Source organism: Rhamphochromis longiceps, linkage group LG22, assembly GCF_057381845.1.
Source record: "Rhamphochromis longiceps isolate RC_006_pf linkage group LG22, R_longiceps_female_GT1.1, whole genome shotgun sequence".
Lineage (NCBI taxonomy): Eukaryota > Metazoa > Chordata > Actinopteri > Cichliformes > Cichlidae > Rhamphochromis > Rhamphochromis longiceps.
The window spans coordinates 5,449,889-5,476,918 of NC_140577.1; the positions used below are offsets into that span (position 1 = coordinate 5,449,889).

At 40.2% G+C, this 27,030-nt stretch overlaps 2 protein-coding genes across 14 annotated transcripts in view; one reads left to right on the plus strand and one right to left on the minus strand.

The window, feature by feature from the left end:
- rxrba (retinoid x receptor, beta a) overlaps positions 1-14,998 on the plus strand; it is a 32,859-nt gene extending 17,861 nt beyond the window's left edge. For 10 of the 13 annotated variants that reach the window (XM_085396248.1, XM_085396240.1, XM_085396239.1 and 7 more), the window contains 8 exons: positions 1,620-1,640; positions 3,442-3,602; positions 3,844-3,973; positions 4,960-5,092; positions 7,700-7,735; positions 9,525-9,616; positions 9,752-9,857; positions 10,668-14,998. In XM_085396248.1, the coding sequence (XP_085252374.1) occupies positions 1,620-1,640; positions 3,442-3,602; positions 3,844-3,973; positions 4,960-5,092; positions 7,700-7,735; positions 9,525-9,616; positions 9,752-9,857; positions 10,668-10,815 (827 nt within the window). In that variant the 3' untranslated portion in view covers positions 10,816-14,998. The remainder of the gene's footprint in view (positions 1-1,619; positions 1,641-3,441; positions 3,603-3,843; positions 3,974-4,959; positions 5,093-7,699; positions 7,736-9,524; positions 9,617-9,751; positions 9,858-10,667) is intronic. The other 3 variants (XM_085396237.1, XM_085396236.1, XM_085396238.1) reach the window with 3 other exon arrangements.
- LOC146643209 (uncharacterized) overlaps positions 1-27,030 on the minus strand; it is a 239,886-nt gene that overhangs the window by 49,176 nt on the left and 163,680 nt on the right. The gene's annotated exons all lie outside the window — the stretch shown is intronic.

Here is a 27,030-nt window from a genome sequence, read left to right on the forward strand (position 1 = left end):
GTAAGCTAACCATATTGCACCCTGTGCTTTCTCGTGTCCTATTATTAGATTAGCACTGAATTCCTTAGCGTTGTACAATGCAAATTTTATGAACATTGATAATGACTTAATGCAAGTTAAATGTAAGGTATGTCACCACTGTTGTTGCTGATATTGTCACTGTGGTTGTGGAGTATTAAGACGGCACAGATTTAGGAATATTCGAGGCAGCATGCTTTCTGTGGGACCTAATGTCTGCATAATCTGCAGTTTCTGCAGCCTAACTCTGAGCCTAATTTTTTAACTTTACCCAACATTTTAAGAGCTATGATATACCATCCATCCGTCTTCATCCGCTTTATCCGAGGCCGGGTCGCGGCCTAAGCAGAGAGGCCCAGACCTCCCTCTCCCCAGCCACCTCCTCCAGCTTATCCGGGGGAACACCAAGGCGTTCCCAGGCCAGCCGAGAGATGATATACCATAAAAATACAATTAAACACATCTGCTTTCAAATATTCTTCCTTTAATTAAAGCTGTTTTCACACGTTAGCACTACTCCATGTGGTTTAGGGTGAGAAAGCTGCTTAGTGTGTTCAGTAGGCAGCACTAATGACATCATTTCAGTAGAGGTAAATCTTCTGGACTATGTACCAGAGTTATTTGCACATCACCACAGTCCACCTTTTTACAAGGGAAGTGGCAAGCTAACGACAGTGAGTCACGCTCACTGTGTTTGTGGTTTGTGCTGTGAAATAACAATATAGAGAAGTTGAGGGCTGCAATACATGTGTAAAAACTATTTAAAAACACACTTCTGTCTTAATCTGATGACGGTTTAACAAATTGGTCTCGTGCCTGTATAAGAACGCAGGTCAGTTAACAGTAACAGACACGATGGCAACCCCACTAGATCTGTCCAATCAGAGCAATCAAAATGGAAGGCATGCAAAAAATCAGAACCAATTCATATGAGATAACTTTATTGTATATTTTCCTCACCAGTCATAACAACAAAATAAATTATTCTTAACAAGCTTCCATGTGATTCCAGGCATCATTCGGTCGCTGCAAATTTGAGTAAAGCTGCTGGAAATGTTGCTGACGCAAATGTTGTATTTCTATCTGCTGCAGCATGATTGTCCGCGTGACACAAATTTCAACATTAGAAGTTATACGCAAAGCTTTGTGTAGCTGTCAGCGCTCCTTCTAATTTGAATAGAAGTAACTATTCTTCCTCTGTCTGCAGCTGTTTGCATGTACTTCTGCAAGGGAGTGTAATCTCTGCCTGACACTCAGATTAGAGAGCTAATCTCAAATCGTGCTGATTATGGAAAAGACTTGTATCTTAAAGGGACTGTAATGATCTCTTAAATTATATGCAACTTCCTCTGCTTTCTATTCTTGCCTGTTAAATGTCACAAATCATCCAAATCTAATTGATGAGCTTGATAAAGCAGCAATGCTACATATTCCATGACTGGAAAGGCTTTAATATGTGTACGATGGAGGATAGAAAGAGCGAGTAAAGAGTGGTAGAGAGGGAGATGGGGGTGGGTAAGCCTTGTAAACACTAACCCCTTTCCCCCTCTCTTCCTCTTTTTGTTTCCTCTCGATCTCTCTCCCCCACCCTCCTTCTGTAGTGGCCAAGATGAACGACAGATGTAAGGAGAAGAGGGAGGGAGGGGTGTGTGTCTGTGCCTGTATGAGTGAGCAGGAAGCAGAGATATTACATTGCCTATCAATTAGGAGCAGCTAGTTTAAAATATTTTTCCACTGTTTCTTGCCAGTGCTGAGAGGAGGACCAGTGCCAGCCTTGAATTACTTCCCCATGTGTTTTTAACCTTCATGGTTACAGGGAAAGTTTGCTGAGTATGCCCACTCATTCAGTCATCGTTACACTAGTTTAAGTTACCTATTCTTTGCTCTTAACCAGGTGCAGCCCAGTAGAGTCACACTTACAGAAGAGGTCCTCAACCGTGTGGAAACATTTATTTAAGAATAAACTGATGCTTGGTAGTACCGTAGTAAGAATACTGTGAGGATACGTATCCAGATTCTTTTAATTAGCCAACCAGCTGTTGTCTTGCACTGCAGACAGACGCCACTTCACTGTCTCATACTGGAGCTGGCACTGGTAGTCCCGGTTCTGTTCTGCTCTGCCGCCTTAGTGAGCTAGCCGTAGTGGCAGATAACCAGTCCTCCACCTGCTGCGGTTTCTGGTTTCAGTAGCCTTCCAGCTCACAGCAGATCTCCCAGCAAGCAGAACCAGAACTACTGTCGCCAGCTTTAGTCCAGGATGGTGGACAAGAGAATCACTGGAGTGGCAGCTGAATGGCTTTAGGACTGCCACAACAGCAACTGGTTGTCAGCTTGTACACTTATGAAACAGGCTTTATTTAAAAAAAATCATATTACAAAATTCAGGTCAATGGCATAAATCTGGTACTTTAAACAAACCAAAGCGGCCAAGTCACATAATCTGCATCTGCTGATGTCTGTAGGATATCAGACTGTCAAAACATTTGACTGCAAATCATTTGTAACGGACTATGAATTTGATTATTTTAACGTAATTGTGCATTTATTTCTTTTAAAAAAAATCTGGTTACTGTGTATATTAAAAAACTCCCACAGAAATGGGTCATCTAAAGTGAATATAAAACCATATTTTTATTAAACACAGCTTTTTAATACCTCATGAAAAGGGAAAGTAGAGTTCATGCATTTATATTGATTGTATTTACATGGGCACTGTCTGCAATAACTAGATTGCTTGAATTTTATGAAAATAGAAACCTAGTTTTATTACAGCAGGGATTTAATAGTTCCAAAAACTTTGTTCCAGCCATTAACTGTTAATTGCCTGGAATTGGAATTCAATCTAGGAAAAAGCGCTTACACTCTGAGTTTGATTTCACTGTAATTTCTTCCTTATTGTCTATAAAATGGTTTGTTAATAATTTATGTGGTATGTCTTAATTGGTCTATTTCTGCCTTAGTTGTGGACCTGAAAGAAGTATGAAAGACAGTATGAGAGACTTTTTATGAACTGTGTATACATGTGCCTCTCTCTCCCTGCTGTTTGTTTCTTTTCATATTTCCAAATTCATTTGAATCTTTCTGCTTCTTTCCTTTTGTATGCTCACCTCTTCCTACACCAATCTTTATCCCTCATTGTTCACACATTATCTGTTAATCTCCTTTTCTGCATCTCTCACTTTATTTACCTTGGCTCATTCTTTGTTTATTCTTGTTCTCCACATTTGCCTGCCTACCCAAATCATTTGCTTTCTCGGCCATTCCTCTGCTTGTGTACTTTTCCTCCTCTCATAATAACATACATTCACTCATTTTACCCACCTGCATTTTTTTCTCCTTTCTGCTCTTCCTACTTTTTCCTCCCTTCCAACCTTCTTGCCTTTTATTGTTTTCCCCTGTGTTCCTCTCTCCCTTGTCCTGCAGCTGTCCAAGAGGAGCGGCAGAGGAACAAGGATAGAGATGGTGACGTGGAGTCGACCAGTGCAGTCAACGAGGAGATGCCAGTAGAGAAGATTTTGGAAGCAGAGATGGCCGTAGAGCAGAAGACAGAGCTGCATGCAGATGGAAGTTCAGGCGGCAGCTCTGTGAGTAGCCTGGGGGTGGAAATAAACCCTTTAGATGTTTTTAACAATAGAAATAATTATCAAAGGAAGTCTGAGTTTAAACAAACTCTATAGCAGTTACACGTTTGTGTTTCTTGAGCTTTGCGTGATACAGTTACTGTTAGATGTCAGATTAGTTTTAATATTATTCACAGGCACATAGTAATGCATTAAAGCTGCAATGAAATCACTACCACTAATACTGTAAATCTGCTTATTTCAGCCCAACGATCCAGTCACCAACATCTGCCAGGCAGCAGACAAGCAGCTCTTCACGCTGGTGGAGTGGGCCAAGAGGATCCCTCATTTCTCAGAGCTGCCCCTGGATGACCAGGTCATCTTGCTACGTGCAGGTAAGTCAGACTGATTTGATCCGGTTTAATAACTCAGATGAGATTCTACTGGTTTTACTCTTAGTTAAAACTATCATGATATACTCCAACAGTTTTAAAAATGCACAAATAACAGGGCGGTTGTTGCAAACAATGAACATTTTTTGTGGTTCTTTGTAACAATGGCATTACAGTTTGATCTTCACCATGCATGGATTGATATAAAGTACACCATATGGTCTATCCATCAAAATGTAAACATTTTAATCTTACATAATCTTTAGTTCTCAGGATTTTCTATATTGTCCTGTAACCCGATCTTAAAACTTCCAGTGCAGCTTTTAGCCTCACTTGTGCATCAAAGAAGAATGCAAACATCACTTTTGCTTATTAAAGAAATTCAGGAAACAATTTAACAATGTTAAGTTTAACTCTTTGATGTTATTTTGATTTCATTATTTTGGTTTTCAAGATCCATTGTTACGTCTTGTTCTCAATAAATTTCACACTGTGTCAGTAAAGATTTTCAACTTGAATAATTATTTCATCAATCATGTTTCATTTAAGTGTTCCCATATTTATTTACTTATCTATTTATTGAGCAGTATATTTGATGCAGTTATTACAACAGCAGCCACTACAGCCAAGAAAAGCTAATCATAAACTTGCACACTATTTTTGCAAGGGTATTTGGCATTTTCTGCTTTTTGTGCTTTGTGAAGTACAGTAAATTTGGGTAATCTCTTGTTTCTGATGTGTTGTCACATTGAATGGATCCGTGTCTTTGATTTTGCACACATTTAATGATGAGTGTTCTGCCTGATCGCTCCCATTTTTCTGGGCTTTGCAGGAGCACAGTAGCTTGTGACCCACTGAGGCTGGGTTTGTGTGTCTTAGTCTTGAACTGGGGATCTGTCTCATGTATTAGCCACTGCAGTTTAATGTATTTGTTTTTTAAACATGAAATAAACCTCATTAAAGATACTGAGACACCAACTTTTCAACAGGCTGGAATGAGCTCCTGATTGCATCGTTCTCCCATCGCTCCATCTCGGTGAAGGACGGGATTTTACTTGCCACAGGCCTGCATGTCCACAGGAACAGTGCCCACAGTGCAGGTGTTGGAGCTATCTTTGACAGGTAATGCCACAATGTATGGAAACACAAATGGTGCAACTCTGATACACAAACAACATTTGGGACTCTCTGCAGCTTTAAGGAGAAGAAGGCATGAAACCAAAACATTGTGTTCACTAGAGGGTTTTAGCTTTGTTATATAAGTGCATTTTCAGAAGCCGTTCTACTTTGAATCTCAAGTGTACTACGTCTACATGTATGCAGTATAAAATCATGTACTACATAGTAAAATAAGCAGATCCTGGAAAGCCAAAATGAAATCCCTTTTGGTTTCTCTGGATAGTGAACAAGAATCGAGGTTACAGTGTTCATCTTTGGCTGGCTGCAGCTGCTGTGTTCTGCATTGGCTGTAATTGGCTGAGAGACTTTGCTTCTGTAGTGCTGCCTGTAGGATCACAGCGCATGCCAGGGAGGCTGGTGACTAATACTTAGCAATAGGCATGCATGCAAACTCCTGCACACTCAGTGGCATATCACTCATTGTATAATCTGGTAATGTGGTAATGGCTGGCAAATGTACAATCTTATGTGCAAATATGAAATGGAAATGTCTTTAAAAATATGTGACTATAATTTAATTACTGTGCAGAATGTTTTAGAGGCCGTAAGTATGTTAAAAGGTGTTAAATCTTCCCTTTTTATTATCCCCCCCCACACACACAATTTCAGTACGACTGGCTTAACATGCATAAACAGATTTAATTATAAGTTAAAGATGTCAAACTTTATGTTCTTTGAATTATCGGGCTTTAATATGGATGCAGATATACAAACGGACCCTTCTGGCACATTTATAAATGATTAAAGTTCTGGTGCAAACTCCAGTGTGTCTACAAGAAACCATCAGATCACAATCCACGTAGCGTTTATGACCGCAGGCCAAAGATTGAAAAGTTGCCAGCTTCATGAAGGAGGTATATTTCCCCGACTGACCGCCAAGTCGCACCCCAGGCATGTGTGGCTGCGCTGAGCGGGGGTTTTCCCCTCATAGCCGAGAGGTTTGCTGGACGAGGACCCAGAACAAAATGGTGCACTGTTTGTTTGCAGTTGATGCATTTAATACTTAGGTAAGGTGAAATAACGTGTTTCATGTCATGATGGGATGTCAGACGGCTTTTGCCTCGATTTTAAAAAACAGTATGCGTATTGCAGCTCTTGGTTAATCTTATCTAAAGTTTTGGCTTGATCACAGTGTTTTAATTCACAGTAGTTGCACATTAATAGATTACTAATTTGCTACAAATGGTTAATCCTGGCTTCAAATCCAGTTTAGTTCAAATCATGCTGGGCTTGTTGCAAATGGCTCAAAGGTCATTTTCTCATAGCACTGCTCTCTACTAGCAGCAGGCTTCTGTTTCCGCTTGGCATCAGCATCTGTTTGAGTCTACTGAACCATATTTTATGAAAGAGGATGTGGATATTTCTTTGTAACACATTACTCGCTGTAGACGTTTTGCTTTAATGGCCCTGAAGTGTAAAATACCACAAGCTCTTTAAAAAAAAAGAAAAGAAAGAAACTCCACACAAAACTCAAACTGAAAAACACATCATTTAACTACACGAACTAACGGACAAATTTCAGCAAACACAAAAGCTGAGCAGGTCCAGATTAATACGATGTAGGTTTAAAAGATGTAAGTCTTAATAGTACCATGACTCTGGTGTCTTATTTTGAAAGGTACCATCTTTCTTTTGAGTTTGGACAGGCAGAAAGTAAATTGATTATTGCACATTCTTTCCTGTTTGCTTTCCTGGTCAATGACCCTTTCCTAGAGCAAGCAGACCCAGTCCTTGCCTAGCAGTGTTTCATTCAGTTGAATACTAAATTATGGTCATTGCTGACCTCATTCAAAGAAGCTACTGAACAGTTAAATTTAGTATATTATTATGCTGCTACTGACTAGATGGCCAAGAGGAAAGATGACGCAATGAGCACACACACAGAAAAGAAGCACACAGTGACCTTTTGCCTACATACACTCCACATTTATGTGAAAATAAATCGATGACAAAGGTAGAAAGCATCTCTGCTTTACTTTGTTGTTGTGTTTGTGCTGTTTTAAATGTGTTTTCTGTTTACTGATGTTTTATTTTCCTTTTTTGTGTGTGGTTAATTTGTTGTCCTAAATGTTGTATTCTGCTCGTCAAGCCTCTGTTCTTCATCCAACAGACACAGTTCAGTGACATTTACTCAGGTTACTTTGCAGATCTGTTAACATTTAGCTAGAAAAATCATTTAAACGTTGAAGGGCCCTTTCTGTAAGATGTTTTTCTGCTGTCCTGCATTTGGCTCATAAAATCTGTTACAGCCTGTGCTTGTTTTAATACATGTGCAAATCATTGAATACTATATACACACTATAATGTAATAAAGCACATCACATTTCTACCAGAGGTCCACATTTAGCAACATGTAACAGTACATGCACAATAAATTTTCAAATAAAGCAAACCTTAAACCAGACATCGCATTTAATACAACCATGTCACATCACATGTAAGCGTGGACTACCTGTGCACTACCTGTACAGCTGAAGGGCTCAGAACAGAAAGTACTGTACTGTAACTGTGTAATGACATTGTAATAACACATTGTGATTGAATACACAGGGCGCACAATGCCGAGGTTGGGGCCATATTTGACAGGTAATTACCCCACTACACAAACACTTTCCTTGAACCCCTCCTCTTTAAGTCTACCTTAAAACAAACAAACAAACGACGTGGAAACGTTGATGCTGTCAGACTTTCCTGCAGCCTTACAGCTGCAAGCCAGGTTCTTACAACAGGATACAAGTCTGAACATCACCTACTAAAATTGTAAATGATCGGCGTACTGTCAGACACCATGTGTTGTTTGTGGCTTTGAATGCATCCTGTCACTGAATGTTTTGCACTTTGGCACTTCATTTTCTTAGAACTTAAAGTATATTTAGGTTAGACGACTGCAGAGTGAAACTAAATGTGTGGACTGCCTTTGTGAACAGCAAATACTGTATTACCGAAGTCCTCGGTTAAAGTTTAGAGCCCCTAATTTATAGTGGAGGTGTTGTTGGCTGTCATCAGATGGGAAATACCCGTAGTATAAAAATAATGACACGTACTCTGGGTGTACCCCATAAATTACTCCTCATTTCCTCCACTTTCTCAAGTAAAAAGGGGGGGGAAAGGCATTTATCCAGAGCGCTGCCGTGCATAAAACAATTGATTTGGCAGTGCATCGTAATGTTGGTTAAGGTGGTGTCTGTTTAACAAAAACAACCCTGTCATTAAAAACAGATGTTCGTTTCTGATCAAGGACGATGGAGAAGCAAATAAGCAGTCTCTAACAGTCATCACTTCTTCCTCTTACTCTATAATTGTATCCCATTCCTCTTTCACTCAGTTCGTTTGCCTGGAGGGGAAACGCTTAATAGTTTAGATTGCAAAACGCAACATCTACTAAAGATTGATAAATGCATTGAATGAAATGTTTGAAAATGTTGTTATTGTGACATTTTCATGTTTAGGCGGTGTTTTTGTTAGTTGTTTGCATTTATTCATGCAGTTGTGAAAAATTAAAAATAGCCATTCTACTTTTAATTTTAAGAAATTATTTTAAAAGTGAGCATTTCATCAAAATGCTGGTGACAGTCCTAGAAAAGTAGTTTTTTTTTTACCTTAAATTATGTTAAAATGATTACTGTTAGGAATTACAGGGGATTATTTCCACCTCGGCCTCTGTGCAGCTCCTCAGTCCATCCACTGCCTGAAGCGAGCCGTTTTACCTCCTCTCACTGGTTGTGCCTTTCAAACAGGAGGCTTTAACAGCAGATGGGTGGGTCTGCTGTCCCCACAGCCACAGCTTTGTACTTGAAATGAAGAGTTAAAAAAGAAAAAAAACTGTTTAACAGAGACAACAACCGGATATGTTCCCTTCACTAAATACATTTTGGGTTTATTCTCAAAAGCTTTGGTCCAAATTATGTGTCTGTGTTTGGTAAATGAAAAATATTTTTCTGACCCGAGTGTCTCTGCTCCATGAGCAGTTGAGGGAAAGACACAAATTAAAGTTTTAAACTAAACAAGAAATTACTAAAAACATTTTTATCTCCAGTCATTGTAGATTTTGACATTTGCCAGCCATTTTCATGACAGGACAGATTCAGTCACCGGTGCAGCTGCAGAACCAGCAGTGTTCAGCCATGGCCTAACTTACAGTCATTATATTAATAAGTAACCATAAATAGCAGTGGTTTTGCCATCTGGTCTCTCTGTTTCACTTAATATTGTCTTTTTCTCATGTATTTTCTCCTATTTTTATCGATTCCCCCTCTTTTTTTTTTATTCTTCACTGGCACAATCCTTTCTTTTTTCTCCCCCTCTCTCTCCCGGCTTTTTCCTACTGTCTCCATTTGGGACTTCTCTCTTTGCATATCTCTTGTCCTCTCTTCAGGGTTTTGACAGAGCTTGTTAGTAAAATGAGAGACATGCAAATGGACAAGACAGAGCTGGGCTGCCTTCGAGCAATCATTCTCTTCAATCCAGGTACATGGGCTGGTGCAATGTTGAAAATCATGTGAAAGTGTCATTGGGAAAACTAAAACAGACTCATTAAAGTCTGGAAAACTGAAGAAATTTTAAACTGTTGAAATAATGAAAATATTCTGTTTTTACCTGAAGATGCTAAGGGTTTGTCCAACTCCAGTGAGGTGGAGCTCCTAAGAGAGAGGGTGTACGCATCTCTGGAGTCTTACTGCAAACAGAAATATCCCGATCAGCAGGGAAGGTAAGATATTGCACATGTGACTACAGACAAGAGGTGAAGTCACTGTGGGCTCTGCTGTTTACACATACCCACGTACACTCATCACCGCTGCACAGAGCAGCTGATACAGTCTGCCTTTCTGAATTAGTCTCTGGGCTGTTACCAAACAAACTGAATGTTGTATCTTGATCAAATTTACTTGTGCTCATAGTGTGAAAACAGAAAAGTTATAAAACAGCCAAGAATCCTGGGCAGCATTTAATCAAGTCCTCTTAAATCCACTGACTTTGTTAAAATGAAACAACAATTTATAATTCATTTTTTTAGTTTAGTTGTATGAGATAACTCGGATTGGCATAAAGTAGTCGTATTGCTGATACCCCCAGGGATCAATAAAGTATTCTGATTCTGATCTTGTTACTTGAAACTCAATGCAAGAGTGGGGGCAGATTCTGTGTACTATAAGCATAACTTGAGCTGTACACTGTTAGATATTGTGATTATGGACAGATATTTTATGTATTCCAACTCGTGTTTTAAATGGTAAATGGTAAATGGCCTGTATTTATATAGCGCTTTACTAGTCCCTAAGGACCCCAAAGCGCTTTACATATCCAGTCATCCACCCATTCACACACTGGTGATGGCAAGCTACATTGTTTTCACAAACTGTTAGTTCTGCTTAAATACATTATATTAACAGATTATCCAGGATGCTTTCATTCTGCAATCTGAAAAATTATTCACAATTTTTCGTGCATTTTAATTGATTTTAAGACATTACCAGGTCAGTGGCCATTTTTGTCCCTCATCGTTCCTTCTGTTATACAGGTTTGCAAAGCTCCTCCTCCGGCTCCCGGCACTGCGCTCCATCGGTCTGAAGTGCCTGGAGCACTTGTTCTTCTTTAAACTGATTGGTGATACGCCCATTGACACCTTCCTGATGGAGATGCTAGAGGCGCCTCACCAGCTCACCTAGAGGAGGAGCCAGCTTTGTTCCGGTCAGGATCCAGTGCACACCAGGATTACCAACACGACCCCTCTGTGTTGGGTCATTGGCTCTTCTTGTTCTTCCTCACTTAACTGCAGCACCTGCTGGTGGACACACAAGAACACACATTCACCCTGGCTAATTGTCTACACACACACACGCATGCAGATTGCAACCATGGATTGACCTATGATGTAACTAATACACAGATAATATGGCTGTGAAAATAAGTTTCCTAATACTGAGACACACAGATTTTCACTTGTTTTCCCATATCCAGTTTTCCTCCATAGGGGTTATGACTCAAGGAATACACGCCCTTTTTATCTTATATATACAGTAAATGTCTTAATTTTAAGTTAGCCTTCCGTTTTCCCATCTTCAACTCGCAGTGGGTTTTTGCTTCTGTGTAACTGGTGTACCTCCCCCGTTTTTACTTGGGTTACTGCCAGTTGCACCTCTGCATATTATATCCATCACTAGCCGGTTAGTTATTCATGTTTGATTTTAGCTTGAAATCAGGTGCATAGCATTTCAATCAACTGTCCATCATCAAAAGTTTTTTTTTTTTGTCAGGAGGTGCCCTGTAATGGACAGGCAGAAACACCCTCCCAACAAGCTCATCCAATCTTGTAAAAATTGAAATGTTTAATGCTTTTTATTCATGCTGAAACTTGTTTAAGTTTCTATTTTGAAGTACTGTACTCATGAAATGAGAGCTTTTTCCAAGGCTTTGAAATCCAGGAAAAAGGGGGCTGGGAGGACTCTGAACAGCCAAACATGGTCCTTCCCGCCCTGGTGCGCACAGCGGGCTTTGTAAGAAGAATGACTTGAATTTCTTTTCTTTTTAAGTTTTATTTTATCCTTTTCTCTACTTTGGCAGATGGTTTAAACAGCTTGAGGCTCACAGGAAGTACAGCTTCATGCAAAGAAAAAAAAAAGAGTATTCATTTAACTTCCCATTCATTTAACGGCTCCTCTTGCTGGTGGTCATTTTTATGCACTTTTGTGAATTGTAACTGTGTAAATGTTTCTGTTTCCTAGAAATGACCATCTCAGACATCTAAGATGAACTTGAAGGTACTAAGTGTAGGATTTTCTTATTGTTGTGTTATTTTCAAATCCCATGTGGTGATTTGTTATAAAAGTTCGGTCACGTCCTGAACAAATAATAATCAGATTGGATGTTGGATTGGATGCTAACCTCTAATATACTGACTATATTACCGTTACTGTCTTGACGCAGCACAGCTGAACATCTCCATTTGTTATGGGTTTTTTTGGGTTTTTTGGGGTTTTTTTAAAAGCAAAAATATTTTTTTAATCGATTGTGTGTTGAACACAAAAGAGGAAGATGATTTGAATTTCTCCCTGAGCAGTTCTGCATGTAACTGAACGGTCTGTCTAAACTGAGTGGCCTGCAGCTCAGGGAGACTCTTCAGAAAATTAACCCAGCAGTTATTGTAGTTTGAGAGGCATGCTGTGCTGCACCCATACTCTCTGTTAAAGCAGGGTTTGTGCAATACAAAAAGCAGCAGCTGAGATTTGCATAATTTGTCCATTGGCATAATTTTGCAGCCCACAGCTCGTTATAGATCTCGTGTTGAGGATGGAGATCGGTGAAGATGCCCCCATGTTTACAAAGATCCTCGTGTATGTCATGTTTCTCCTGGAATTAACTTGTGATTATATATAATGGAAATCCTACACCTACTACCTACTCTTTCAAAACTTTATTCACTGTGTATGGGCTCGGTGCTTGCAACCTTTTGTACAGTAGATGTAAATAATAGAAAAAATGGAGTCATGTGAAAACAAAGGCCTGTTCACACTTGAGAACGTCAGAGATGTGGCTCCACCAAACAAATTATAAAGCTCTATTTTTAGCTGTTGAATCAACATTGGACTGGATTCCCATGTGACAACCATTAAACCTTCACCATTGAACCTTTTGGAGCCCAGGGCCAAACCACACCTCAATGCTGCTTTTGCACCAACTTCTGCCAATGTTTCCTGTAGTTCTTGGTAATTGGTTGGCTGGATTTTGTTGACAATGGCACTTGACATTTACTGTGATTGAAATTTGTGAGCAACTGAATCTGAGAATTACAGTGAAAAGTCAAATGCAGCTACCACACGATCAGGAGATATTAAAACTATGAATTAAACCGTCTACACGTGCTCAAAGGCGAGCAATACTGGGGTACACATAAAGATTTTCTGCCATTTTTGTTAGTATTTAAAAGAGTGTTGACATTCTGAAGTATGTTTAGCCTTCTTTTTAGTCACCACATTGAATAGAAATTAGATACACATTTTGCAGTATCATTCTACAGGGAAGAGGCACAAGTGTCCTCTACCAGGTGCTAAATAACGAATACGGTCTTTTCATTTAAGACTTGCACATTTACATCAATGCAATTACAGTATGCAAGTACACAGACAAATCAGACAGCCGTTCTCCACTCTAGCTTAAAACTGAATCTCCCACTTGAAGTTTTCTTTTTCATTTTTTTTTTTTTATGACCCCGGCCTTTATTTTAGTCTCCTTACTTTGGAAAATGAATACCAGCAAAGTGCTTGTACTTGTTGGCTGTGGCTGATAAGGCTCTGTGCTCTACCAGTCACAGCCAGAGTTAGTTTGTTTTGTAATTGTAGGAAGCAGTTTGCCTGGTGGAAGCAGTGGAAGTAGCTGTTGAATTTTGGGGTCTGCCAGCTACCAGAATGAGCAAAGAGCTTCCCGCCCTGCAAATAGTCCAAATACTACTTCTCAGAGAGGATCCGCGGCCTCCCCCATGTGATGTGGACATAGAGGCTGGCAGTTGACCTGTAAAACAGGTGTTGTGTTTAACATATAAGTTGGTCTAACCTTAGAGTTTGGTTTTGTTTCATTTCTTCTTTTTCCTTGCATACAAACGATCAACTCAACAAAGTAGTCTCCAGATGTCCATTAATTTCCTACATGCAGAGAAAGCTCATTCTCTTATGCACCATTGCTGACTCGTGTTATGTATTAGCAAGCAAAGCGGGATGGTGATAAGCTCATGATTTAGGTGAGATGCACGAGCATCTACCAGCATTCTTGTACTGTATAAGCTGTAGTATGGTCTCAGTGCTTTAGTGACTTGAGGTGGTTCAGATGAAATAATAGAGACTTGAGTGATTCTGCAGCCATTGAGCTTTGAAATCTGTGGTCTGGACACAGGTTTGGTTATCCTGAGACAGTTGGGCTGTGGATTAGGTTTTACCTTAAACAAGCTTTTTTTTTCCCTCAGTGTGCCGCTCAGAGAGTATGCGGACTTCAGGATGTGTGATGGTGTGAATAATCTCCTCTTCTGGTTGGTTGATATCCTTGAAACTTTCTCTGCAGGATTTTAGCTTTGGAGCTTCCTCTGTTGAATGTTTAAGCCTGCTGCTACTGCACTGTGTTTATACCTTGGGATGGGAATCATTATACAGCCAGTCACAGTGCTGCAGGGTTCACTAGCTGACATTAAGTACTAGACACACATGCAGAGTTGACTGAACGGACGCCGATTTCTGTTGGTGATTCTTCAAAAGTCAAAATATGCAACTTGTATACTCATTGTGGTTCAACTTGTCATGCAATATATCTGTTGTGTTTCTGGCATTAGTTCATTTTAGCTTAGTCTGTTACATAACTTAATATTAATTGGCAGTAAAATCATTTAGGTATTCCCATCCCTCCATATAACAGCAATGTATTTAAGTTGTGCTATGCTATTTTTTACTTTACTTTTTGCTATGAGCTTAGCATTTAGAAGACAATAAACAGAAACAGTAAAACGGCGATACAGTCGTTGCAGGTTTTACGTGCTAAGACGTTTCAAGCTTTCAGGCTGTCTTGGCAAAAGCTGGTGGTTGGGTGTTTTTGTTTTTCAGCTTTTGTTTTAAGGTATGTGTGTAAGGTTTTATGCACATGTGTATGGAATCCTCTGCAGCTGCGCCTTTTGACTGGCAGAAACTGTAGCTTTGGCTGTGACTTGCTGAGCGCTGTTAAATAAATTAGTTGCGTGAAATAATAAAATGGTGCAGGAAAGGGAGCCAGGCTGGAGGGGTGATGAACTCGCTCATTGGCCCGATCCCTGTCAGTACAGCCCAGCCTCCTTCCTTCCTGTACTGCCCCATCTCCACTGCCTTTTTTTTTTTTTTAACTTAACATTCAGTCACCCACGTGGGCTGAAAATTGTTGGGCTTTCCATCTGAATGGACTCGGACCGTTTGAAAAGGATGTGAAGCTTATCGTGGGACAAAGTGTTGGAGAGCTATGGCGAAGGGATCCCGTGGTGTGTTGTCCTCTTTGCTTACTTTACTTGACGGCAGAGCTGCGGCGATCTGTGGTCTCCACCGAGGGGCCTCGGGATTGCACCGCACCGCCAAAAATGTTTGTCGTTGCAACCTTGTGCACTCAAGGCAGACGCATGCTGTGACCTTTTGACTGTGTAGCAGTATTGTTGTCGCCATCTTTGTTACATTTTGAAATGACTCGCTTTTGAGAATAAAGACGTTGATTATAAATATGCTTTTTCCCCCCTGCGGGCTGTGACTGAAGATTTGATCACCGTGTCTGATTGGACGTTTTAACCCAGGCGCCAAGGCCCCTCCTGTTTGATCAGTGAGTGCTAAAGAGTGTGCTGTGCAGCCTCAAAACCGCCACCACCTTCACTGGTTTATTTATCACTGCCAAGCTGTTTGCAGCCATTTTTAAATGCAGGGCCACTCAGTCCCCAGCGCTTGTCTGTCATGTCATATGTTGTGATGCCCACCTCGGCCTGTCTGTGATGCTTACTAACGGGGGCCCTAATAAGAGTTGAATGATAGCACGTGTGGAGAGGGGACGTGCTGGTCACAGGAGAGAGTGGATCAGTGTTGTGGACCCTTCTGGGTGCTCAAGCTGTGCATTGGTGCTTAATAGCCTGAAAAGATCTGCTTTGGTTTATAAAGGAGAGGGGAATGCATCGATGAGTGAAATTAGGATAAGGAACGATTTAAGAGGGCTAGCCTAGCCTAGTCCTCCACCTGCTCTTAAGCTGGGTTTGGTTTGGTATTTTTGCTGCTGGGTGTTACCTGTCTGGCTAAAAGTGGACGTTTGAAAAGCTTTTCAGAGTCTGTTTTAGATTATGAGGGAGAAAATAGGGTTCTAACTTTAGAGAAAACAGTGCATAGCCCACTAAAATGCATAGGTGTGGTGAGCAGGATCTGGTTGCATTAACTTGATAGGAAGGATCAGCTGAACTGGATTTCTCCACTGAAGGAGAAGGTGGTTGTGTTGGAGGAACCGCGAAGAGTAGGTCAGAGAGCCGAGGAGGGAGGAGAAGAAGGGCAGGGACTTAAAGAACCCAGATCAGGTGTTCGGTTGTTGATCAAGAAGAAAAGCAGGAAAACTATTTTCCAGTAGATCTAGAATCTTCCTTAATTGTTTACTCTTCACTTTAAAAACTTCACACACAGTTTCTTTGTCTCGTTTCTTGTATCAGTCTTTTTCAATCTATGCTATTCATCTTTTGTTTATTACAAAGTATTAAACAAATACGAGAAGTGTAAAATCAGAATGGAAGAATCTGTCACTCGTTATTAATTTCTCTCTTTCTCTTGTGTCTGTTCTTTGTCCTGTTTGTATCTTACTCCATCGTACATGTGGAGCTGATTGACTATTGTGTGCTTTGGGGACTGAAAGAAGAAAAAAAAATGAAACTTTTTTTTCAGTCATTAATTCTGAATCTCGTTTCTGTTTGTTGTATCATGAGTAAAGGTTTTAATACTGTACGAGTATAGTGTTTGTCTTTTTTTTTTAAGTCTATAAGATGATAAAAGTTACCAGAGTGCACTCAGTTTCTTTTAAAACACCGACTGACCACAGATGTAAGGGAACGTGCCGCCTCCGCTCCGACTGCCTCGGGAAACGATATCCTCCTCAGTCCAGCAGGACCCCAGGGCCCCGAGTGACCACTGGCACCGCACTCCCATCTTTCCACCTCTAGAGGGAGCACTGACCTTTTTGTCCTGTCCAATTTTCTGCCACCGTGGTAAAATTGCTTTGCATTTCTTTCCCGGCCTACTTTGCACACCTTGACCAATAAGGATGCAGCAGACCTAAGATCAGAGCATGCTTTGCTGATAGGTTTCACCCGACACTGGTGGCTCTGTTCTCTCTGCTGCATATTTAAATGTTAAGAAAAATGTGGGTGTGAGTTTGTCTCTTAGAGATGTAGCCAGGGGAATGCTCTTTCACTTTTGTGCCACCTCCTTTTTTCTGTCTCCTCCCTCGTCTGACAGTCCATCAAAAAAATCTCCTTTTCCTCCTGACTAAGAGAAGCTTTAGCTCACTATGCAGAACCATCAGGATTTGTTTTAGGTCATGGTCACAACAACTTTAATCCTGAATATGTTTATAATCAATAGAAGTTTGCAGGGAGTCAGATAAATCAACTATTTTAGACCACCTGTTTTTTATAAGCCTGTTCAGAAACGCTAGTTATTCATGGGCACTTTTCATACCTGTAACTACTCTCTCTCTGAGGGATCTGTAACATGGGAAACCACACATTACCATAGAAGCATAACAATAATACTGTAGCTGCTTCTGTGTTTTTCAATCTGGTTTATGCCAAAGATTACAGATTAGACTGGAGGTTTTTAAAAGCTGAAATATATGGGTCAGATTTTCAGAGTTTGTAACACTTTCCATCACTTCAGAGCAGAGAGGTGGTGAATAAGCTTCAAATCACTAGCTGGTCATGGTTATCCTGACTTGGATAAGTAAACTAAAACAGATTAGAAGGATGCCGAGCGTCACTTTGAATGCTACAGATGTTTGAGCCAAGTGTGCCACTCTGAGCGGCTCCTGAAGTACCACCTGCTGCCAGCAGAGGGCGCAGGCACAATAAGGTGTCTGTTCTGGGAGCTCAGTACAGCCAAGTCAGCAGCCTCTATTTAGAGAAGACCCTATAACCTCTCATCTTGGAGTGGTAGACAGTCAGTTTCCCAGTTTGATCCAGGAATATATTTGTCAAATGATGTTTATTTAGATTCCAAAAAAAGGTTTCCACCTGGTTAGAGTCACTATTTTCCTGTAAAGTTGTATTTTGACACTAAACACAGCATTTTGAAACTTCTGAAACATCACTTTTAGTGAATTAAAATAACAGCATTTAATTATAGCTGACCTTTAGCGTTGCGGTCTGTTTAAGTGTTTTGCAGCTATGCTGTTGCCTGGGCCTTTAACCTTTTCTAAGGCTCATTAGCATCTTCAGAGTTTGCTTTACTTCCTGCCTCACGTTTCCTTCCTCATCACAGTTTTGCCTCTGTTGTCTTGCTTTTCGTCCACTCTCTAATATTGACTGCCTGCATTTTGTCTCACTTTCTTTCCTGCTCTGTCCCCAATCTCCTCCTGGCTCTCCCGCCCTCTCACCCCTCCCCTCTCCTGTCTTCTATTTGAGGCTGAGGGCTGTAGAAAGACACCTTTATGCCAGGGGTCAGATTCCTCCTAATTCCTGCTTAGCGAATGTCGATTTTTCACCGGGTAAATGTTTTTTCCCTGTGCTGAATAAACATGATGTGTTTGAAGTCACTTTTTGTGGATCCCGTGTGGTAGAATACCCCACACATCGTCCACACACACACACACACCTGAGGAGGACAGAGCTTTATTGAGCCTGTGTACTCTTTGGAGAGGCAAATATTACGCAGGAGGAGTACATGTCAGTTGTGTTTTCTGCTCACTGTTATTTTCTGTTCGGCCTACACAGTAAAATAAACACTATAATCCCCTTTGAGCTTTTTTACATGGTTTTTGTTGTTTTCTTAAAATCCATCTTAAACTCTGTGTATTTTATGCTAAAGCTCCGTTTACTGCAGATTTGTTAAGCATTACTAATACTGGTGACTGCAGGGACAAATAATTAGTAGTTTTTGGGGGTTTGCACCAGCATACACACAAAAGCAATGACCCTGTTCTTCCTACACCACAGAACACAAGTAGGAAAAGATCATTTAAAGACATCATCTCTCTATTTATAAGACAAAGTAAAAACACTAGTAAACTAGAAGTGGATGAACTACTTTAGAAGCCAGTTAAAGTAAACATGTATTAGTGGGAAAGACTGTATATAGAAATAACATCACCACTGTGACGTCCATTGTTTGATTGACTCCACATCTTGAAGCCCCAGAATCATATTCACTCATGAAAACAGAAAAACACACGTGTCAGATAATCGCACGACAGAGACCTCAAAAAGCCCCAAGAGGCAAATCAAACCAGAAAGTTCCAGTTAACTCTGAGGTGAAGCTTTGCAGAGGAAACAAAACGGTATACGAGACGATCACCTAAAGATTTCTGAAGCTTTAGGCGTTTACGCCATCAAGATTTTGCTTGCAAAAACTTGGATGTGTCGAGATGTGGCAGCTTTGACTGTCAAACCGTGTCCTCATTAGGTGTGTAGTTTCATACGCAAGACAGTCTGTCATCTGGAAACATGGTGCGACCGCAATTTGAAAAATATACTTAATTTTTAATTCATTATGACCCAGAATTAGTGAGAGAGCCCATAAATGGGAGGGAGAGCGGGTAGTGTACTAATCATAACGTCGATGGTTTGAAACCCTGGCTCCCCTACTCATGGTAACCTTGGGCAAGATGCTGAGCCCCAAGTTGCCCCTGATGCCTTCATCGGGCAGAAGACATCTCTTAAAACAGAAATGGCTTCATTTTTCAAACCTGGAAATGCATCTGTATACATACAGGTGTCAAGGAGAAGGAAATGTATTTACAGGGACTTAAACCTTCCACCTTTACTTGGATGTTAACAGGTTATTTTCCCTGTTAAAGTTCATTTTAACAGAAAAGTCTGTAACTGTAGTTACTGTTGGAGTCAACCTCGTGTGGCCTTTAGGATGAAGTTTTTAATATGTGCGTGATTGACAGCACATAAAAGAATGAACATGATTAGACGTGGGTAGTGGCATCTAATGTATTTTGCGGATTTTACTGTGTCCTCTTGTTTATTCACCAACTGTGAATGAACAAACAGAGGATGAATGTGTATGGATCTGCAAAGGAGTCTGGGAGAACGAGTGCTGAGTGTTTATTATCCTCACATATGAAGGGAAACCGGGTGGTGTGGATCATCGGGGTCCATTATGGTGCTGTAGAGGGCGGTCAAATTTGGTAAGCTACCTACTCTGAAAAAGTAAAATAAATGAAAACAAAAACATTTATCTTGCTAAACCATCCGCTGAATATAGTCGTCACAGTTTATTGTGATTAAATTAAACTTTTCTGTTAGGGGGCACCGGGTGGTACATGTTAGATTCTTGGAAACACTATTTCTGTCTCGTTTCAAGCTTAAAGTCACGTTTCTGTCTTTTTTATGTTGTGTCTGTACAGTTCAGACTTTTGGGACGGGGAGAAACGTTGGAATGAGTGGTGACAACATTTATAAAAGCCAAATTACTGGTCAGCCACTGTCCCCATGTTCTTTCAGGCGTAATGATATGCTAGGTTTTGGGCATACACAGACCAGCTCTGAGCCAGCGTGCACTTAGATGCCTGAGAGCGCCTCCTGAGAGAGCTAAATCTGGGTGAAACTGAGAACGGGTCCCACACAAAGTATATAATTCTACATTTGAGGATAGTTGGTTTTGCTTTCAAATCAAAGGAACATGGCAGATAAATATATGTCAGGCTGAGAGGAAGACATCGTGGTGGTGCCAACTGGGTACGTAATCAAGAAATGTGCCCCAAACGTTTTAAACAGCTACGTTTTACGTGCAATTTGTGGTGTATTCTCCATTTTACAGTAAAGGTAAAAAACCTAAACCAGGAGAGAAAATCAAATCTAATCCTTTAAGCGTAGTGACTGCCTGTTTTGTCCATCTCAGTTCAAGTAACTGGTTCTACTGGTTTTTGTGTCACTTTCCAAAATAATCTGTCTTATAAAAATCATTCAGCCTTAAATTTTTATATTAAGACATCTAAACACCAAAAAAGTGGGGAAATAGACATAAAATTTCAATAACACAAGATTTTCTTCCTACCTTTTTTTACATTTCTAGAAGTGCGACATGATTGGTCAGTGAAGGCAAACAAATGCAAGCAATGTTCATATTACCAAAGTATGGATCAGCTGTAGTAAATCTATTAAAGTCATGGACAAACTCCATCATCTTATTGATTTCAGTTAGAAATTGATCATTTTTTTCTAAAATATTAAAATTTAATAATAAAAATAATCTGTAGAGCTGCACGTTTCAACCCACCAATCGAGGAGGACCCTCGATTGATGGGTTCCAGTGTGCATGGAAGATTTGAAGCATTTCTAATGGAAATAACATCACGAAGCTCCGCCTCTTAATTTCACTGTAATGATGAGAGAGTGGGAAGTCTGTGTGTGGGAAGATTAACGAGCTCCTGACTGTTTGCCTGAACGTGAGAGGGGCGCGATGTGTCAGCGAGGGGGAACCAGTAGATGGAAGGAGGGAAACGTGGATTGGAAGACAGAAGAAGGAAGAGGGAGGGTCGTTTTTCATTTATGCTGCATCCTCGGCTGTTTTGCTCGTACAGTAATGACCCGGATGGGACTGAGCTGCAGGCAAAGATGAAAAGCTCTTTGATGAACAGACAGACCGGAATGAGCTCAGATTGTTTTCATTGCAGGTTTTCCCTGACCTCATTAACTGTGTCTGTGCACCAATACTGTGCATCTGTATGCTCGGCCTCATGTTTTGGAAGTTAGTAATTTGTTTTCCTCTTTTTGATCTTTTGTCTGTAGGACAGCCAAGTCTCACCAACACACAGGGGCGGGAATCATAGTGTAATAGTTACAGTACTGTAACTGTGGGTTCATAATACATAACAACAGTACTGTGGTGCAGTGATGCTGCTATTATCAGTTTGTAAGCGTTCTGATTTACCTCTCACCTCTGTCCTCTATTTTCTCCCATCTAAGTTTGTCCTCAACACAAGTAGGATTAAATTAACTGACTGTTGCAATAAAAACATTTATTGTTGAAGTCAGTGTATCGATAATTGTATCACAAGAGGAAGTAATATGATAAATCACACTATGTAGGTTTTCTACCACCTTAGGTTCTCACTGTGTTCTCGTCTTCCGCCTCACTTGTTACACTTTGATCTGTTTTAATCTGCCGTTTTGTTGTCGTCTGTCCTCGATCTTATCTGCCTTCCTCGCTGCACCTCACCTTTGCTCTCGCCATCGTTCTCATATCCCAGATTTGTCTACTGTACCAGAGAGAAGGCCCTGGTCTCAGCAGCTTCCTGTCTCACAAAAGACCCTTCTGTTTCCCCCCTCTAGGTTTCCTCCTCTGCCTCCCCACCCACTCTTCAACACCCCTGTGGTACATTCCCCCCTCCTCGATGCATTCCTCGTTGACCTCGGCAGGCTGAGGAGTCCCTCTGTCAGTGAGCTCTGTGAGAGTGGGACTGAGCCTTCACTCGTCGGTGGAAGCAGCTGTTAAGTTCAGGTTAAGTAAATCTGCAGAGCGTGCCTTTAAAAGTGAGCAGAGTTATCTTTATTGTTGTTGCAACACAGGTTGTTGCAAACATGGGCCGATAGCACGATGATCACACTTACAATACTATAATATAATACTTAATTATCATATGCCAAACATGTCATAATAAAAGTTAAATTATATGCAGGTGTGCCTGCTTTAAATCAAAGCTTAATGGAAATGTTTTATTTTTACTTGAACACACAAATGTTCAAGTACATCGAAGCTTCGTGTCGAGATAACAACACGACCTGGTTGCTGTACTGACTTCACCTGGTTTACCGACGGGTGCATCTCAAGTCTGTTAGTTGTCTGTTCAATCCAGCATCAACTGCAATCTCCACAAACTGATTCTGTTTATTAATGTGTCAAATCCTGGTGAAACTGGCACTCGAAGCTTTCTGGGTTCCTCTTGTAGTCTAAGTCCTATTGACCACTCATGCTTAAATGTCTGTTCATTACATTCAGGTAAACAATTTATGTGGAGATTAAAAAAGGGATTATATTGGCCAGAACTGCACAAGATTAGCATCATCTACATACTGAGGATTGTAACAGAAATGGAAAATCTCGTCCCGGATGTCTGGAGGCCCCGAAAAATTAGCCTTTTTCCCCAGAGGCTAGACCCCCAGAGGCTAGCTGATGGTTTCCCACATTGTAGAAAAACAAATGAACTTTATCTTTCAATGTCTACTCAGAGTCTTTGATTGGATTCAGGAGACAGACACTCACTCTACTAAGATCAGGCTTAAAGATGAAGTGACCCTGAGCCCTCCTATAGCTATGCTTCACTAGGCCTTGGCTGCAGGGGCTTCCCATGATGCACTGAGGTTTTCATCTTCAATCTTTCATCTACAATTTAAATAATGACAGATGCACCAGTGAGAAACTTCTCTCTGCTGTCCTGCTAAGACTCAGCATGATGCTAATTTTCCAAACTAACTGTGCTTGGTTTATGTTGTTTTTATGTAATTGCTACCAAACCTGAAGCTAAATCCCTTAATATGCCAAATTATAACCAATATAACCAATCCCTTAATATAACCAAATTTTATTGTCTCCTCCATTTTTCACTCAGGGTGACTGTTTCTCTCATTTGCCATCTTGAAATTTTAACGCATTTCGTGGAGGAGTTGAGTTCAGCAGCTGGTGTGAAAGGAGCCTTTAAGCTCCGCGCTTCAGCTGCGGCTCCTCCATCGTTCTTTGAAATGCTCAGCTGGGTCAGGCACAGCAAAGTGTCGACCTAATGGCAAACTGACCTTCACCTCCACCTCGCAGAGTCCAGCTGACTAGTCAGGGGTTACAGCTGGGCTTCACTGCCCTCTGTCCCTTCAACCAACCAAATACTCCTAATGCCTCACATTCTTGGTGCTTCTCCTCTTTCATTCTTTACAATGAAGAAGACGAGCTTGTTTTCATCTTTAAAGTGCTCCCCTGTCTTTGTAGAGCCAGTCAGCAGCTCCGTCTTTCACAGGGAGCTGCAGCTTGTACTGCTGGAAGTGTAATACCTCACCAACCAGGTTCCTACACAGGTTTATTTGCACTGCTGTTAATTTTTATGATATTCATTCAGTCATTTTAGTTTTCTTTCTTTTTAGGGAGTTCTACATGGGTTTGACTTGGCTTTTAGAACATTTTTCAGGCAGCGCCGCCTCACCAAACCACCCCGAGTTCAACCCCAATCCCAAAGAAGTTGGAAAAATGTGAACGCAGAGTGCAATGATTTGGAAAATTCATAAACTGATACTTATTTACTCATTTTGAAATTTGGTGGCACCAATAAGTTTGGAGAAGTTTGTGTCTACCACTCTCATTTTAACAACAGTCTCTAAACATCTGGGAACAGAGGAGTCCAGCTGCAGGACTTCTGGGAAATGCATCCCATTCTTGTCTGAGAGAGGATTATAGCTGCTCAACAGTCCTGATCGGTCCTTCTGTTTAGTCTGGAGCAGGGGTCTCCAACTCCAGGCCTCAAGTGCCGGTGTCCTGCAGGTTTTAGATCACACCTCAATCACATGATTAGTTCATTACCAGGCCTCTGGAGAACTTCAAGACATGTTAAAGTCATTTAGCCATTTGAATCAGCTGTGTTGGATCAAGGACACATCTAAAACCTGCAGGACACCGGCCCTTGAGGCCTGGAGTTGGAGACCCCTGGTCTGGAGGATGCAGCGTCCACATTTTTCAAAAAGAATTTGAAGTTTAAGTTTGTCTGACTGTAGAACAATTTTTCACTTTTCCTCAGTCATTTCTAAATAGGTTCTCTAAGCCTTTTGATGATATCATGTTCTAGAGATGATAAGTTATTCAAAGACTTCACTATTTCATTTTGAGGATAATTATTCTGAAATTGTTCCACGATTTGTAGACAGATTTTTTTTTGCCGGTTGATTAAATTTTTCCCATTTTCACTTCTTAGAAACTCTGCCTCTATACGATGCTCTTTTTATACCCAGTTTGTGACCAAATTACGCAGCTGTTGGGATGCTGTGAGAAATGTAAATAAACACAATGATGTGTAAATATCATAAACCTGCATTTTCTCCATCTGTGTCTTAGTACCACTTACTTTTCCAGCCTTTTGTTGCTCCCATCCCAAATTCTGTGAGATGTAAAATTTAAATGAGAAAATATTTTTCTCACTTTGTTTCATTGATTTTATTTACATTTTTCCAGCATCTTGAGGTTTTTATTTTCAGTAGCAATTCCAACAATGTTTGAAGCAGAACATTTATAACTGTATAAACATGTTGAGGTGGATCGTTTCCTGTTGAGTCACATGTGAGAAGGAAAATAGTGGAAAATATTCCAACCTGATTACTCAGAAATGTATGAAGTTGATATGTTGTTTTTAGCTTTAAAGTAAACATGGAAAAGGATTCTCCACTTTGTAAAATACTTTACGAACATTTAGCTCATTGTGGAAAAACAGGGAAACTTTACAACTACAGCATCTGCTCTCCTCAGTTACCAAAGGAGGTAAACATGGAGGTAAACCTGCATCTGTCCTAAACACCAAACTCAAAATAACCATAAAACGCTTACATTTTAACATTTAAAAGGTTTATCTTTTTTTTTATTTTTAAAGTTGCATTATGATTATATTTAAATCCAGCACAAAGCTCTAACTTTTCTCTGGAAACAGGTTTTACTTTAGTGGGAAAAAACACAGAAAATGCAGTTTGGGGCCTCTGAAAGTCTCCTGGAGAGGCACTACATATCCACCACCTTCATAAAATATGTAATTGTATTTGTGCTCGAACAGTATAACCATGACCACACCGCAGGATTATTTGTGTTTTCATGGGAACTAGCACTTTAGGACTGACTGAGGTCACCTTTGTGCTCTCATTCTGAGGGAAACTCTTCTTTACTGAAGGCTTCTGTCTGCCGGCTGCTGGGGTGACTTCATTTGTGGAAAACGTGCAGCTTTAGCGACACAAAAATGTTGCTGTGTCAAAGTCGCCGAGGTTCCACCCTGTGTTTTAGTCAGTAGGTCAGATGCATCTGCCCATCCTTGCAGCCACCCTCTCCCTCAGTTTTATTCTGGAATCTCGATGTGTAAATACCTTTTGATCCCTCCTCCCTCCCTCTCTTTCTCCCTCCCCTCACCCTTGTCCGCGCTTTCCCTCTTTATCAATGGCCCTCATTCATTGCCTCTCACCCTCTGCATGCCTGTGTGCCCCTCACCACCAGCTCTCCCTCTCTATTCATTGCTGTGATTTTCTTCCCTGCCTGTACCTTTCCACGGCCCTAACGTCCCCTCCCAGGCACTAGTTTCCTCAGCCTTCATGTGAGTCCTATCGCTCGCCACCATCTCTAGCTCTGTTTCATTTTAGGGATTTTGGTATTTAGATGCAAATCTAGATGTGGTTATTTGAGGCTTAGGCAATATTCATTGGCATTTATGAGAGAAAAAATGAATCGCTGCTACTAATGTGCACGTTTTTCTGTGCCATTTCAGTGTTGGTTAGATGTGGATCTGTGGCCCCTGTGAAGCACAGTAAGGCTTGTAGTGGGCTGACTTTCAGCTCCTGACAATTTAATATTCCTTAGGTGAAACCGGCTGCTCAAATATAAATATAAATATATATATATATATATATATATATGTATATGTGTATATATATATATATATATATATATATATATATATATATATATATATATATATATATATATATACATATATATATATATATATATATATATATATATATATATATGTATATATATATATATATATGTATATGTATATATATATATGTATATATATATATACATATATATATATATATATATATATATATATATATATATATGTATATGTATATATATATATACATATATATATATATATATATATATATATATATAATTATAATTTTATGGCTCAGTATAGCATACCTTCTATTTCTTGTTCATGCTATAGCCACAGTTCTTTCAGTTGCCTTTTATTAGCACAACTATTATGCACCACCTGGGCAAATTACCTTCTAACAGTGAGTAATTGTGCTAAATTGACCAAATCCTGGAGTTCTCCTATTGCTATATTTAACGTCAAAGGCTAAAGAAGCTGCCTTCAAACTCCCAGAAAAGAATTGCTAAGTGTTGAAAGAAAGTAATGGAATAGAAATGCTTAGAAAGGCACACACACGCCTTTTGTAT